Raw genomic sequence first — 14,396 nt, 5'->3', positions numbered from 1 at the left:
CAGAATTGCCATTGCTATCGTCATCAAATGGACAATGAGGTAAGTGTGTTATTCCTATTCTTAAGGAAGGCATGTTAGGAACCGGGTTCTATCAGGATTCTTGCAATGAGGCCGGGCTGATAGACATCTACGTAGAAAAGTAACTTGAAGCAGACTTTGTTCGGGTTCAACCTTCCCCATAGGAAATGTGGCATCCTTTAGCCCAGAGGCTCCGGGAAGGCGCGTCGAGTCAGCTGACTACTACCACCGCTTGACCCTTTCAAGAAGTAAAGATTTAGACCAGGAGTAAATTCGGCCTTCGAAGCACCCCAAATCATTGCACTTGCTTCGATGTCAACTTTGTTCAAATGACGCTTCTTTAATGACGGCCATCAAGCCAGATCGCTATTCGGCTATAGTGTGCGCTACTGACCATCTCTGCTTTCACGCATATTCTAAAGACCACGCAGGTGGCAATAAGTGACAGCGTATTTTCGCGGAGTATTATCGGGGCATTTGGGGTGCATATAAAAGTAGGAGGTGCTTCCGTCGCGTGCCGGAGTGTGTTCCCGCCAATGGCTTATCGACTGCTTGTATCGTCGTATACTGACGCGATATACACGATCTCGTTCAACGCGGAGGCAGGGAGCGTTGATCTCGTTTCCACCACCCGTGTAGGACACCACCCGTCGTGGGTCACCTCGCATCCCGATGACGCATCTCTAGTCTTTACCGGATTGGAGCAGTCGGAGGGTGTTGTCCTGGCGGTCAAGTTTGACGATAAGGGCGAGGGGAAAGTAGTCGGCCGCGTGTCCAGCGGTGGAGCGGATCCCTGCTCCCTGTTGGCCACAAAGGATGAGCTGTTGGTGGCAAATGTGTGTAGCTTTGACCTTCATATTCGCCGGACGTTCACTGATTCGCGATAAAGTACTCCACTGGAAGCATAACGACTATACCGATATCTTCTGAACAGCCGTATTTCCTCGCTAAATCATCGAAGACCGTATCATTTACTGGATCAGGACCCAACGCGGACAGACAGGAAGCTCCCCATGCTCACCAAGTGTATCTGCATCCAGACACCAACGAACTCCTTGTCCCCGATCTAGGTTCCGATAAAGTGTGGCGGTTTACCAAGGGCGACGACGGATCCTGGTCAATCCGCGATCATATATCATACAAGGCTGGTGATGGTCCTCGCCATGTCGCGCTGTATGGTACGCCGGTTCTAGTGTACATCCGAGGACGACAACGAGCTGACCGCCGCTTATGATATTAGATAACTACATATTTACAGCCCTCGAACTTTCAAACAGTGTTGCGAAGCATCAACTACACTCGTTGCCCCTTAGCGCAGCATATGTCGCCTCTGCTCCCACCCTCTCGCATCCCACTCCATCCCCTGACATGCTTGTAGCCGAGATCCTCATTCCTCCGCCAAACGCCTCGTATCCGACGCCATACGTTTACGTCTCAAACCGCAACGATCCATCCCCAGAAGGCGATACAATAGCCATATTTACCACGGATCTAGAGCTCGTAGCCGAAGTACGAACAGGTTTGAACCATGTCAGGGGGATGGTGTTCGGAGGCCCTGATGATAAGTGGCTGATTGCTGGAGGGGCAATCGGGGGAGGTATAACCGTGTTCGAGCGCGTGGACGGCGGTAAAGGACTGAAGAAGATTGCCAGCAATCCGAATGTGGACAGGCCAACTGGATTCCTTTGGATTTGAATTCATGAAATTGTATCTTGATTCTTGTACAACAAAATAACGACTAAACTTATGAATAAGTATTTGTATCAACGAGTTGGACATTGTTACTGCTACTGCTTAAGGTCTCTGACTACCTGACTATCTCAGGCAATGACGTTATCTGACCTGAGCTTCTCGAGCTCTTGGGCCGTTAGCCCGAGATGTTCTGTCAATATCTCGTCGGTGTGTTGCCCCAAATCCGGTCCAGCCCACTTCGTTCGCGTATCGCATCCTTCAAGCACGGGGAACGTCCCTTGCATTTTGACCGTCCATCCATCCACACTTGCAGAACCACCAACCTTAGGAACCCACACATCCTCCAGAGCGCCTCTATCCTTTAATTGTTCAGCAGCTACCACGTCCTTCACACCTAATACCCTTCCGACGGGGACGCCCGCGCCGTTCATCACTTCGACTACTTCCTCAGCGCTTCTAGATCTTGTCCAGTGCGATATGGCTTCCTCGATCTCGGGTTGTTTCTTCACCCGATGTCCATTGTGTTGGTAATCGGGACCAATAAGATCCTGGCGCCCTATGGCTTGCATGAGGCGATTGTAGATGGAGTCTCCGTTCGCGCCAATTACGATGTAGGTTGGGACTGCTGGTGATTCTGGGGATGGAAGACATTGATACGCGTTGGTCGGCACGATACCAGTGACTGAGGACCCCGAAGGTCCTCTTATCTTCGCCGAAGGTTTACGTATAGCGATAACCACACACACACGAACGCACCTTGCTCTTGCGATCATACTCGGGCACAATACCTTCCATAAGGTTCAGCATGCTATTTAAACAATCAACAACCATGAGGCCTTGAGAAGCATATTTCTCGCGTACCTTTCCAAAATGCTGACATCAACAGTTCGACCGCTTGGTTGTCTTTTGTCAGTATCCTTCGCCTTCGCTTTCGCCAAGAGAGCAAGAACCTGAGATACAAGCCTCAGGTCGTCGCGCAGACGATGTGACGTGGAGATTTACCGTGCCAAAGGCCGCATGAAGGCCAGCAACCGAGTCGCCTAAGCTCATATTTGGACGCACCGGTGGGCCTGCAAGCCCACCTGTCGTGGAATCGGGGAAGCCGTTTATGTAGCGAAATCCTGACTCTGCTTCGCAGACGGACGCATACCCGGGCCGAGGAGCCCATGGGCCTGTTTGACCGTACCCACTGACACGAGTGAATATCAAGTCTGGGTTATGAGGATGTAAAGAGCTGGGACCAAGGTCCCATTTCTCCAAGGCTGCGGAAAGCACAATACAAATCAGGAACACATCAGAAGACTCCAGAAGGGCGTACCCACTCCCGGGTTTGAAGTTCTCGATGAGAACGTCACTCCTGATGGCAAGCCGCTTCACCAGACTAAACAAAAAGGTGGTTTGTTCACACATATAACAGCTGAAGCAGGGTCCATACTCTCGTCCGTTCGGATTTCGTAGATTGATTGCAACACTCTTCTTATTTCGTCCTATGCTTCTGAACCAGGGGCTAGTGCCGTCGACGTCTAGTTCGCGCCAGACACGGAGGGGGTCGCCAATATTAGGCGGCTCGATCTTGATGACTTCAGCCCCGAATTGGCTGTTTTACTGTGATGTTATTGCAGCGAAAATACCGAAGGGCTGCTCACCCAAGTAATTGACCAGCAAATGGGCCAGCTATCAGCTGACCCATTTCTAATACACGCACGCCTGCGAGAGGTAAGTTGTCCTTCGTCGATATCGACATTGACCGACTAGAATACCGCAGGCCAATCAACCCGTCGTTCAGGTACAATGAAACGATGAACTCACCCGCGACACCAAGCTGTTTTATGGGCGTGATATGCATAACGATGTGGTAGTTGCATCATCTGGGCTCGGGCACTGGTGTGGAATCTACTAGCACGGCTTCGGTTCAATTTCTCCACCTCGTACCACCGCGACTCACCTTCTACACCCTTTTCTTTGCCTTGGGCGCCCCTCGCCAAACCTAGTGGTAAACTGTCACGACGGTCAAGGAACAAGTTCAAGGCCACGCGCGGCTGGTCAGCAAGCGTGACCACGGCCTCGTGGGACGAAATAGACTTCTTGCTCCATTTTGGCACGCAGTTCTTCCAAGTTGAATGCGACAAGGCCGCACCCGTGGTCTTGACAGGTTTTGACTCAATATGAGTGTAGTAGGAGTTCGGAGCCAAGGAGAGTGGTCGAGGCGGTGTCTGCCAGAGCAAGGACCCTGCAGACGAGTCATTTGTGAGTAGCTTTTATACCTCGTCGATCTCCCAGTTAATCCCCCAACCAGGACTCAGAGCCATGGCTTCTCTACCCCCTTCAGTCGCGTCGGCCCAGAATTTCACTCTGCCAGAGATTCCCGAACTCTATCGCCCCGACTTTCTTGATGTCCTCGTTCCCGCACCCCCAGTTGAAGACAAGGCCGCTCCTCAGTCAGTCAAGTCGAACCCAATGATGTCGGCCTTGCAGTCCATACCAACCTTCACTTTTACCCAGAATGGTGCTCCCACATTCAACACGACTGGGTCGCCCACACTCGATGCTTTCCAATTCGTGAAGGATCAACGGGGAAGCGCTCTCGATATTCTGCTGTGCAATTCGTGGAAGGAAGACCCTGCTCTGACGCTGCGCGTTATTTGGAATCTGAGGAGTATACGTGACGGCAAGGGTGACAGGGAGGGGTTCTACCGGTACGAAAATCTCACGACGAGAGAGGACGTTACTGACTTGCTCTCTCTCTTGCAGCGCATTCGGATGGCTGTACAAAAGGCACCCTCGTACCGCAATCTCGAATCTGCGTTTGCTCGTCGAACCTGTCTGCGAGAACCGCAGGAGAGGCGACGCTCCGCACGGGTGCTGGAAGGACCTGCTGAATATCATTGCTCTGGAGACAGTCGACGAACTATCTGATTCTCCATCGTCTTCGCGGTACCTCCACTGCCCGCGTGACAAGTATACATACCCCAGCAAGGGCAAGGGCAAGGCTAGCGAACGTGAAAGCCGCATCGAGGCTGCGAAACAGGCTAATCTACAGGCTAAAGCGCGCGCACAGACGGCTAGAGCAGAGCGCGCGATGTATGCCCACCAGCAGATTCAACACAAGCTTAGCCAGCCGAAATACCGGGCGCTCTTCATAGCGATTGCTCGCCTCTTCGCCGATCGCCTTGTGAAAGACCTCCAGCTCGTTCTGGAAGCTGACCACCTTCCAGCCGGTGTCGACCGTATCCTCTTCCTGAAGCAGCTCTCCTTCGCGGGGAAATGGGCCCCAACCCCCGGGCTATCCCATGATCGAGTCACAAACATCGCTTCGGCCATCAGTCTCCTAATCCAAGCAGCCAATGTGTTTCCCCTGCCCTCAGTCCTGAGTGACCCCTCATCGAGTCTCACTAGTCGCGAACGGCTTGCCATCCTTCGATCATTTTACCAACGTTGGGTCCTCACACCTCTGCGAAGCGCAGGTGCCGTCGCGGAGCCGCTGATGGCGGCCAACCGATGGACAGACATCAAGTACTTCCGGGTCCCTTCACAGTGCATGCTGCGGCACAAAGACAACTTCTTCACACACGATCCACACGGCTTCGAGAACTACCTCCTGCGAGTCGGAGAGGGCAAATCAAAATATCAGTGGCGCGACGCTGATGCCGCACGAGATCGTCGCCGAGCTCGTCTTCCGCGGGGCCGTGCGTGAGGGGTCGTCCAAGAAGCAGGCGCTCTACGACATGAAGAAACGGCTGGCCAAGGCGCAAATCCAGGTCTTAGAGGCGCAGTGGAAGACACTGGTGGATAGCCTGCGAGAGGCCGGGTCGCTTGACAATTGTATAGCTGTGTGCGATGTATCGGGGTCGATGGGCTCAATATCAGAGAAGCTTTGCAAGGAGACGCCGCAACCCATATTTCCAGCTGTCGCGCTTTCCCTCATTCTGGCGCAGCTCGCAAAGCCACCGTTCAACGGCTTTATCACGTTCGCTGATAAGCCCAAATTCGTCTCCGTAGATCCTTCGTGGTCCGTGTACGATAGCATCCAGGTCATGTCGAGGTCAGAGTGGGGCATGAACACCAACTTCTACGCCGTCTTCGTCAAGCTCCTCCTTCCACTCGCGCTCAAAAACAAGATCAAGCAGGAGGATATGATCAAGCGGATATTCGTGTTCTCTGATATGCAGTTCGACTCGGCACAGAGGGGTGGAAATTGGGAGACGACTCACGATTTGGTGGCGAAGGCGTATAAAGAGGCGGGATACGAGGTGCCTCAGATTGTGTACTGGGATCTTGCGGCTTTTGGGACGGTGGAGGTGAGGGCGCAGAGGGAGGGCGTGGCGATCATGAATGGGTTCTCGCCCGCGATGCTGAAGGTATTCATGGGGGAGGAAGAAGAAAAAGAGGAGGCTTGGGAGGAGGTGAACAGCGCAATGGAAACCTCGACGCTGGTAGAGCAGGACCCCTTCAACCCTCTCGCAATCATGAACAAGGCACTTGGGAAGAAGAGCTTCCAGCACCTCGTAGTAGTCGATTGATACCATAGCACTCGTATACCATTTCTCGCCCATTTGTATACCCTTAGCAATGTAATTGTAATACTTTCGCATCTTGACTCTTATTTCTCGTAGAGGTCGACGGCTCGTACTACATCCTCCTCATCGTGCCCCCATCGTGCCCCAATTAATGCATTAGATCTCCTGAAGTCGTGCATGTGACCCGGTACCCGAGCCTTTCCTGGATCGCTCCGACGAATCGGAGGTTCTTAATTCGTTGCCGACTAGCCTTCAACGATACGTTTCGCGGTCGATTTTCGTGGACGCTGACATGGTCTGACAGACTCAGAAACATTTGGGCGGCCGAACGCTACAACGTAGCCACTGCTGTCCCGCTGCATTGCTTATAAGATATACTATGTCTAAGCTACCCTCAAGTTGGTGAGGCGCGTGAAACGAGGCGAGTCGGGACAAAGGTGTGATCGTTATTTAATCGAAATTGACCCCTTTCAACTTACAAATTTCAACGAGAGCACGGGTATCGTTTGCTTTCTCTCCTTTTCCCTTTCACCACTCTCCCTTATCTCGTAAAGGTAGGGCTGTGTCTGTAGCATAAGTGGTATCCATGTGGGCATGTCTTTATTCTTTCCTTAGTGATGGCTCACAGCGTTTGGGCTTTCATCAATAGTGCGCCCACATTTGGCTATCAAAGGGAGTGGCGCTTCACTTTGCGCGTACGGTATATAAGCATCTGGAAGTAACCCCTACAATCCGAGTCCTGATGCTTTCTACCAACACTTCAATTCCCGCTCTCGACGATCCGCAGGCATCTTCGCCTACAGCTGGTGTCGGCCTCGCCAATGTCCGTCTCAATCAAAGCCGCCGCCGGCTCCTGGACCTACTCAATAAGCTTTTCAACACTGGGTAAGGGTTCTGTACGACTTTGGGGGAGCGACGCTGATGCTTTTTTATTGTTAAGTGTCCAAGCCGATGTGGACATCCCCCAGATTGCTGTTATCGGTGCCCAGAGCGCGGGGAAGTCCTCCCTGATCGAGTCGATCTCCGGCATCACTTTGCCTCGCGCCGCAGGAACATGTACTAGGTACGTCTGGTCCTGAGTGCTATCTCGTTGCTACGCGACTGACATACGTATACGTAGATGCCCAACTGAATGCAAGTTGAGCAGCTCGGCGACCACTTGGTCCTGTGTCGTAACATTAAGGTTTACTACGGATGTCAATGGTCAGACTCTAGGCCAACCTCGTACCATTGTCTTCGGCCCTGCCATCACCGACAAAGGCGATGTCGAAGAACGTATTCGCCGAGCACAGAGGGCCATTCTCAACCCAAGCACCTCATACCAAACTTTCCTCAATGGCGACGATGAGGACTTGCCCAAATCCGAACTGACATTCTCCACCAATTGCGTGACGCTGCAGATAAGCGGTCCTGATGTTGCCGACCTTTCGTTCTGTGATCTTCCTGGTTCGTTTATTATCGTCGTTCCTTTCTTGATCTCCGTTTAGCCGACGAACATGCAGGTCTTATTGCTAGCGTGGGCGCTGGAGGAAATAGCAACGACATCCAGCTCGTCGAAAGCTTGGTCACCTCCTACATCTCCAAGCCCAGCTGTGTCATCTTGTTGACCGTTGCCTGCGAGAGTGAGTACCTGGCTCCTGCGCTTGTCGCCTGCCACTAACGCAGTACAATCTAGCCGATTTCGAAAATCAAGGCGCCCATCAACTTGCCAAAAAGCATGATCCCCATGGGAAGCGTACTATCGGTATGTAATATCCTCGGATTACAGGCACAGCGAGGATTGTCTGACCACGAAAACTCAGGTGTCCTTACGAAGCCCGATCGTATTCCTACTGGCGAGGAAGCTCGATGGGTCAAGTTCATCCAGAATGAAATCGAGCCACTCGAAAACAACTGGTTCTGTGTCAAGCAGCCTAGTTCGAACGATCTCAAGCAAGGCGTCACTTGGGCCGACGCTCGCCAGCGCGAGAATGAGTTTTTCTCCATGACAGCGCCCTGGTCTGACCTCGAACCTATGTATCAGAAGTACCTTCGCACCGGCAATTTGGTTGAGCGCGCGAGCGCCATTCTTTCCGACCTGATTTCAAAGAGGTAGGCATGCGCGTTTAATGTGATATACCTCTATGTTTATCCGTCATCAGGCTCCCCATTATCCAAAACGAACTTCAGAAGACTCTCCGTAAAACCGAAGAGTCGTTGTTGGAGCTACCTAAGGAACCGTCCGCCGATGCGTTCAGCGAAGTCATGGGCCTTCTTCATACTTTCGCTGGGGATATCTCATATCATGTTGCTGGCGTACCCCGTGAGGATGGGTTGCTTCAGCTCATCCGTCCCTATCAGATGGATTTTCGCAGGGCGATTCGTTCCACAGCGCCTCAATTTGTACCATTAGAAAGATCTGCAGTGCGTTCTGGAGGCTTTGCAATGGAGAAGCCGAAATTTCTCGAACAAGAAGGTGAATTAGTAGATGAAGAGGACGACGACGCATTAGGTATCTAGTCTTCATTCATGAACTGCTTCCGTCATCTCTTACCGGACATGGTGTTCAGAACAGATTTTCATTGACGAGGTAATGGCGGGGGCACAGAAGTATGTCTTTTTTCCCAATCATAGAATCTTCGCTTACTTTGATACGTAGGGCTCGCGCAAGAGAACTTCCCGATAACTACCCTTTCGTGGTACGATCGAGTTACATCACGTCGATCACCAAGAAGTGGCAATTTCCCGCCCAAATCCTGTGCAACCAGGTCTACAATGTCTTGTTCAAGCATGTGAAGTCCCTCATCCATGACCATTTCGCGAGCTTCGGTCAAGGAAACCTCGAACAGCGCGTAGGGTTCGTTTGTGATTAGCTGATAACGAAACTATCTCACATCGCATTCTGTAGGGTAATCTTACAGAATCACGTACAAGCGGCCTGTCAAAGGACGGAGGCTCGTATCAAATGGCTCATTAGCCTCGAAGCTCACCCCTTCACACTCAACGAGCATTATTTGGCGGACTACAAGGACAAGTTCCTTTCCTTCTACAAAGCAGTCCGACAATCGCAGCGGAGCCCTACTCTCTTGGCTCATATCAACAGATATGCCATCGCCCCGCCGCAAAACGACTCCTTCGATCGTACTCTTCAGCCGACCGGTATTCCTAAGATATTATCTGGACTTTCTGAGGTCGGTATCACTGGCGTCAAGCCTGAAGATATCCCGAAGCTCCTCCCTCCTGATACTATGGAGCCCGCCCTCACCATCATGGCCGAAGTGCGGGCTTACTTTCAAGGTATGCGACTCCCGTTCGGCCTGCGGTAGCCCCCGCTCACCTTTCATAGTGGCGTATAAGCGCTTTGTAGATAATATCCCTCTGGCCATCGACCAGGAACTCATCTTCGGCTTGGAACGCGACATTCTCCCCACGCTTTACGCCGGGCTTGGCCTTAATGGTGCCAATGGTACGAGGATCTGCCAGGAGCTTACCCAGGAAAGTCCACAGGTTGCCGGAAAGCGCGAGGAATTGAAGAAGAAGATGGAACGTCTGTCTGCAGCAAGTCGGGAGCTCCTTAGCATCGGCCTCTAGTGGCAATTGGCATTCGATTAGGGCTTATTTCTTTCTTGGTTCCTTCTAAACCCATAGTGATTTATTTATATCTGGCCTATCATAGAGAATCATACTTGTATTGATCCTTCCATGACCTCTTGATTTTGACGCGCGACGCCTCAGATCCGCCATATTGTGCATCGCCCGGACCGGGATCATGTTCCCGGCGAGCTTGTGAAATTGTCCTCAACGTTTAACAATGTCAAGGGCAAGGTTCCTCCGTGAATGAGAGTCGCTGAGTACTAATCTAAAGACATACCCCTAGCTCCTGTTTGAAGTTTTGATTCTTAGAAGTATGCTTTTCACCAAGATAGTCTCGCAGGGCGGGCGAATGAACGGGTGTGAGATTGATCTGAAATGACACAATCTAAGACGACGTTCTCAATCCTTGAATTCTGACAAAGGCGGGCGGCAGCGTGCGCTGGGGTGTGCCATCCGGCTGCCTAGTGCAACTGGGCAAGGTTGACATGCTCGGTCGTCTTAACTTCCGTACGTGATTTCAGTACGGCGATGGGCTCCCAGCATCCGCGTCGCGTCGCGATCGACCAGTGGCCGTGCTGAATTATCCATTTGTTGAATACATTATTTTGCTTTGTTTTGTTTCCCGCCAGTAGAGCACATAAATACCTCGCCGTTCACCTTCTCTCCCCTACGGCTCCTGGCTTTTGCCATCTAGGTACGTCTCTCGCCTTCGCTCTTCTCCCCATCTACTGACCGCAAGCATTCCGCCTTCTACAGAGGTTTGGTCTGGCCCATCGGTGAGTACACCCCTTCGCCGTCGTCCCCGCCATTGCTGACACCGCGCCATTAGCTTGGAGGGAGGATGGGAAGATACTGACGCTCGCGGAGAGCACCGTGTGGAGGAGTGGGGAGGGTTCATTCGCCATCGACTTTGGGTACACCACGCAAGCTACCAACCACCTTCTGCCTACCGCTTCTGTTCGTCCCCCACGAGGGGGTTCGCGCGCGAGCCGTACTGCGGGAGGGTGCCACGATGGTCCCAGCATCGGTTGCTTTGCTCGCAGTGAGTGCATCTGTCCCGCCTTTGAGAATATACGCTCATCGCCGTTTTACCTCTTAGGCGGGCGGCATTGACACCGCCTTCGACGCTTTCGGTTATCGTCTCCTCAGGATTCGAGTCGACTCCCCGTGATCCGGCAGGTGCGCACCAGTATGGGCGCAAACCCCCGGTTTCATTTTGGCCTACGTTTGCTCGCGGTTTGACCTTGCCCTTTTGGGGAGGTTTCATTCTGCGTGTCGGTAGCAGTCAGTGAGAGGTGCGCCAAGGATCAACACGGATGGGTAGTTGGTTAGGTGAGCTCTCACTTTCATCTGTCCGACTGGCGTGTACTGACTAGGCGGGCAGAGGTGCTCTCCGTATTTTATCTCCGCAGACCTCAACGTCAAAGTCTCGACCTCAAGAGTCGCCCTCAAGAACTCAAGACCTTAAGACCTCGGGATGGATCGGGTTCCTCAATTTCCCTTCTCCCTCTCTGCATGTCGCTCGGGTCTGTGTAAAGTAGGTAGTCCTCGGATGTTGGTGGCCCACTTCGGTGGTGTCGGGGGGAGTTTTGGCTGATGCCGGGGCAACTGGCATCAGCCTACCTGCGTCCGGCAAGACCCAACAGGGCAGGTGGATTCAGTCCTCCGGAAAGCGGCCAGGTTTAGAACCCGCATCCTCCCTTTGATGGGCGAGAGGAATTATATCGTAGTACTCAGTCCTAGATACTCATATTCGTCAGCTCCAGGAGACATACATATAGTATTTATATTTACATACCTTTCCTCTCCCTCGTACTGCCATACATATTTACCCAGTATTTATCTTCTCGTCTCAATCTATATACAAAGTCTCTGAGTTTCCTTTGGTAAGACGTCGAAGATTTCACTCACTACTTACACTTGCGCTGACTCTGCTGATTGATCAATCAAGAAGCCAGGAAACCCGGCTGCTGTGGGTCCTTTGTGCGTATCCTGCGACTTCAAACGAAGAGAGCGGTGCCCCGAGGTGTCAAGGAGATCAATACGGGAGCTCGTATGAATCGGCGCAACGCGACGCGCAGCATCAGAGTCCTATCCCTGACTGGCAAGGATTCAATACTGTACTCCACGAGTGCATTGATTATCGCGCTCCTAACCAAACAAACGATCAGCTTTCAAGAAAAGAAATTTCGCTGCTACATCAGGCCATACTCACCAGAGTACCGTAAACACACTTGCTAAGTGTGGGCTCTAGAAACCTAGCTGTGGCAAAATGAGTTGTTGTATGTTTGCTGTGGCTCGCGCATATCTTTTCAAGGCCATGCTTGGGACCTCCTACGACCATAATACCTCTCCGCCACCATCCTCAATCTTTCCTGCATAATTCTCCCCCGTCGTTGCGACTCTCCCGCACACATTATATGTCTGACGAACGCGATACTGCTGACTTCATCAAGTCGCTCTTTCGAGTGTCTGGGCTTGATGAACCTGATCTCGAGGAGGGTGAGGACTGGATGACGTACAGCAGCGGCAGAAATGTGAGTTGGCTTACATCTTGCGTTCTCTACTGAGTATCAACATGTCCCCAGATACTTTCCGTCGTCTACGCGACTGGGTTGTGTGTCAATGCGCAGACACTCAACGAAGACGATGCCTTCCTCCTTCGCAACGCGGATAAAGATGAACAGAACGATGTCAGCGAAGAGGAATGCTACGGGGATCTCTCCGCGTTGTTTGCTGGCGAAGCAGACTCCAAAGAGGTCGATGTGGCTCAGGAGGAAGGGCAGAAGCCCGCCTTCCAATCTTGGTGCATCATTGCTTGAACACACCCGTTGTTGCGTACGATGACCTTGTCATATCAAATTGCGGCTTTGTGACTTCGCGTATATTCGATGAATTCTGCTTTAATGTATACATCATCAGTTACGATGGTGGGCAACGCGATGGACTCACCGTGTAGTGTATGGGGTCCTCCAGAAAGGAAATCACATTGCTAAATTGGGCCATATCAACCACAAACACCGGAACGCGCCCGTCTCTACCAAACTCGAACTCGAAGAAAACATTACCGTTCCTAGGTGTGGCGACATGAGCATTTGGTCTATTGATGCATGTTTGCAGTGGCTCACCTACCCCCGCGCTCGGAGCTCCCTACTGCCACAATTTCTTCGTTCCTCTACCGCCACAATCTTTGGTCTCCTTCGCGCAAAACCTGTCTCGATACTTTAGAAATGTGGGATAATCGCAGCACCGTTGACTTCATCAAGTCACTCTTTCGAGTATGCGGGTTTGTTGAGCCTGATCTAGAGGAGGGCGTCCATTGGATGAGGTATAGCAGTACCGGAAGGAAGGTGAGTCTACTCACATTTGCTTCTTTGTTCATATATATAAACTGACCGTCAGACACCTCCCGGTATCCTCGTTGCTGAGCCCTCTGGTGCCACGACAACTGTTGACGAAGCCGACTCCCAGGTCCTAGGTGGCGAAGATGAAGAAAGTGATATAAGCGAAGGGGGAATGATGGGGATTATTCTTCCTTTGCTGAAGAAGACCCCCTCGCCTTATCTGATGACGGCTCGCTCGAAACACTCTCGCTCGAAACACTGTTCGATGAGGACGAAGCAGCTCAAGAGGAAGAGAAGGCGGCCGTTCCAACTTGGTGTATCATCTCTTGATCGCCCTCTCTGCGACATAAGATAATCTTACTTTATTGCCGAAGGCCGGCTTGACAATTTGGCGCGAATTTTCTTGTCATATCTGTATAACATTTACCGTAGCCCTCATGTCTAAATCATCAAAAGTTGATGAACCCTCTCGCAGATTGTGGATGTCCTACAGCAATGGTCAAACCAGACATAGCTTAGACATTGAGATCAGCGGGGTGCGCGTACCTGGTCACTATGCACAGCTGCTCTAGGTGCTGCGAAGGCATACGATTGCATGAGCGCGCCGAGCTATGCTATACCTTAAGTTAAACTTAAAGCATACCTTTCGGAGCGACTGTCAGACATCACGACTGATGATCGATGAAATGAGGAGGAAGACTCACGCGCAATGGAAGGTGGAGAAAGTGGACAGGTCTAGAATGCTGAGCAAATGGCCCGAAACTGAGAAGGATATTAAATATCGGCGCCGCTGCCAAACGGGCGAACTTCGAGGAATGATAGAATGATAGCGAGATGGAATGATGGTGCATTGCGCACAATGCACAATGCATAATGGGTAAGCGTGCAGAAGGATCATTAATGATAACGTGGTCACCGAGTACTGAGTAGCTAATGGTAATGTTACACGACAGCAGGTTGCAATGATAGCGACTCCGGAGAATAAACAATGAATAAGTCAAGTTGCTCAAAAATCAATTTCCCCTGGAAGTGTTGGATGTCCACAGCGAAGATGGTATGAATATACGTAGGTATTGAATGCGAATGGGTGATCGTTGGAGGACGTCGATCACGGCCCACGCCTCACCACAGAGAGGGGAGGAAGGCGGTCGGGGTGAAGAAAGGAACGACAAAGGAAAAAAGAATCGTCCTATGACGTGGAGTCGTAACGAAATCGTGGTATGCTAAAAAGAGCGGTAGCATTACAATGATG

The 14,396-nt window shown here is 51.6% G+C and overlaps 6 protein-coding genes across 6 annotated transcripts; 5 read left to right on the top strand and 1 right to left on the bottom strand.

Annotated features, from left to right (window-relative positions):
* Nucleotides 1-554: 554 nt before the first annotated feature.
* PC9H_008191 (uncharacterized protein) lies at nucleotides 555-1,713 on the top strand (the record flags this gene model as incomplete). The annotated part of the gene is made up of 3 exons (XM_036777706.1): nucleotides 555-854; nucleotides 908-1,196; nucleotides 1,259-1,713. 3 exons carry the CDS (start codon nucleotides 555-557, stop codon nucleotides 1,711-1,713), a joined length of 1,044 nt encoding a protein of 347 aa, XP_036631326.1.
* A 125-nt stretch (nucleotides 1,714-1,838) lies between these two features.
* Nucleotides 1,839-3,578, bottom strand: PC9H_008190 (uncharacterized protein; the record flags this gene model as incomplete). Its single annotated transcript, XM_036777705.1, has 8 exons — nucleotides 1,839-2,417; nucleotides 2,467-2,518; nucleotides 2,572-2,660; nucleotides 2,713-2,972; nucleotides 3,033-3,091; nucleotides 3,146-3,307; nucleotides 3,357-3,461; nucleotides 3,520-3,578. The coding sequence occupies 8 exons, from the start codon at nucleotides 3,576-3,578 to the stop codon at nucleotides 1,839-1,841; spliced, it is 1,365 nt and encodes a 454-aa protein (XP_036631325.1).
* Nucleotides 3,579-3,875: 297 nt separating this feature from the next.
* PC9H_008189 (uncharacterized protein) lies at nucleotides 3,876-6,230 on the top strand (the record flags this gene model as incomplete). Its single annotated transcript, XM_036777704.1, has 4 exons — nucleotides 3,876-3,957; nucleotides 4,016-4,406; nucleotides 4,462-5,233; nucleotides 5,265-6,230. 4 exons carry the CDS (start codon nucleotides 3,876-3,878, stop codon nucleotides 6,228-6,230), a joined length of 2,211 nt encoding a protein of 736 aa, XP_036631324.1.
* A 739-nt stretch (nucleotides 6,231-6,969) lies between these two features.
* PC9H_008188 (uncharacterized protein) lies at nucleotides 6,970-9,797 on the top strand (the record flags this gene model as incomplete). The annotated part of the gene is made up of 10 exons (XM_036777703.1): nucleotides 6,970-7,112; nucleotides 7,168-7,290; nucleotides 7,348-7,673; nucleotides 7,730-7,849; nucleotides 7,903-7,962; nucleotides 8,006-8,318; nucleotides 8,369-8,682; nucleotides 8,841-9,063; nucleotides 9,115-9,503; nucleotides 9,553-9,797. The coding sequence occupies 10 exons, from the start codon at nucleotides 6,970-6,972 to the stop codon at nucleotides 9,795-9,797; spliced, it is 2,256 nt and encodes a 751-aa protein (XP_036631323.1).
* Nucleotides 9,798-12,220: 2,423 nt separating this feature from the next.
* Nucleotides 12,221-12,622, top strand: PC9H_008187 (uncharacterized protein; the record flags this gene model as incomplete). The annotated part of the gene is made up of 2 exons (XM_036777702.1): nucleotides 12,221-12,337; nucleotides 12,389-12,622. 2 exons carry the CDS (start codon nucleotides 12,221-12,223, stop codon nucleotides 12,620-12,622), a joined length of 351 nt encoding a protein of 116 aa, XP_036631322.1.
* A 408-nt stretch (nucleotides 12,623-13,030) lies between these two features.
* On the top strand, nucleotides 13,031-13,499 carry PC9H_008186 (uncharacterized protein; the record flags this gene model as incomplete). Its single annotated transcript, XM_036777701.1, has 2 exons — nucleotides 13,031-13,150; nucleotides 13,203-13,499. 2 exons carry the CDS (start codon nucleotides 13,031-13,033, stop codon nucleotides 13,497-13,499), a joined length of 417 nt encoding a protein of 138 aa, XP_036631321.1.
* Between the last annotated feature and the right edge of the window lie 897 nt (nucleotides 13,500-14,396).

This window comes from Pleurotus ostreatus, assembly GCF_014466165.1.
Source record: "Pleurotus ostreatus strain PC9 chromosome Unknown scaffold_5, whole genome shotgun sequence".
NCBI lineage: Eukaryota > Fungi > Basidiomycota > Agaricomycetes > Agaricales > Pleurotaceae > Pleurotus > Pleurotus ostreatus.
Note: the sequence above shows the minus strand (reverse complement) of the source record. Positions and strands in the feature narration are given on the sequence as shown.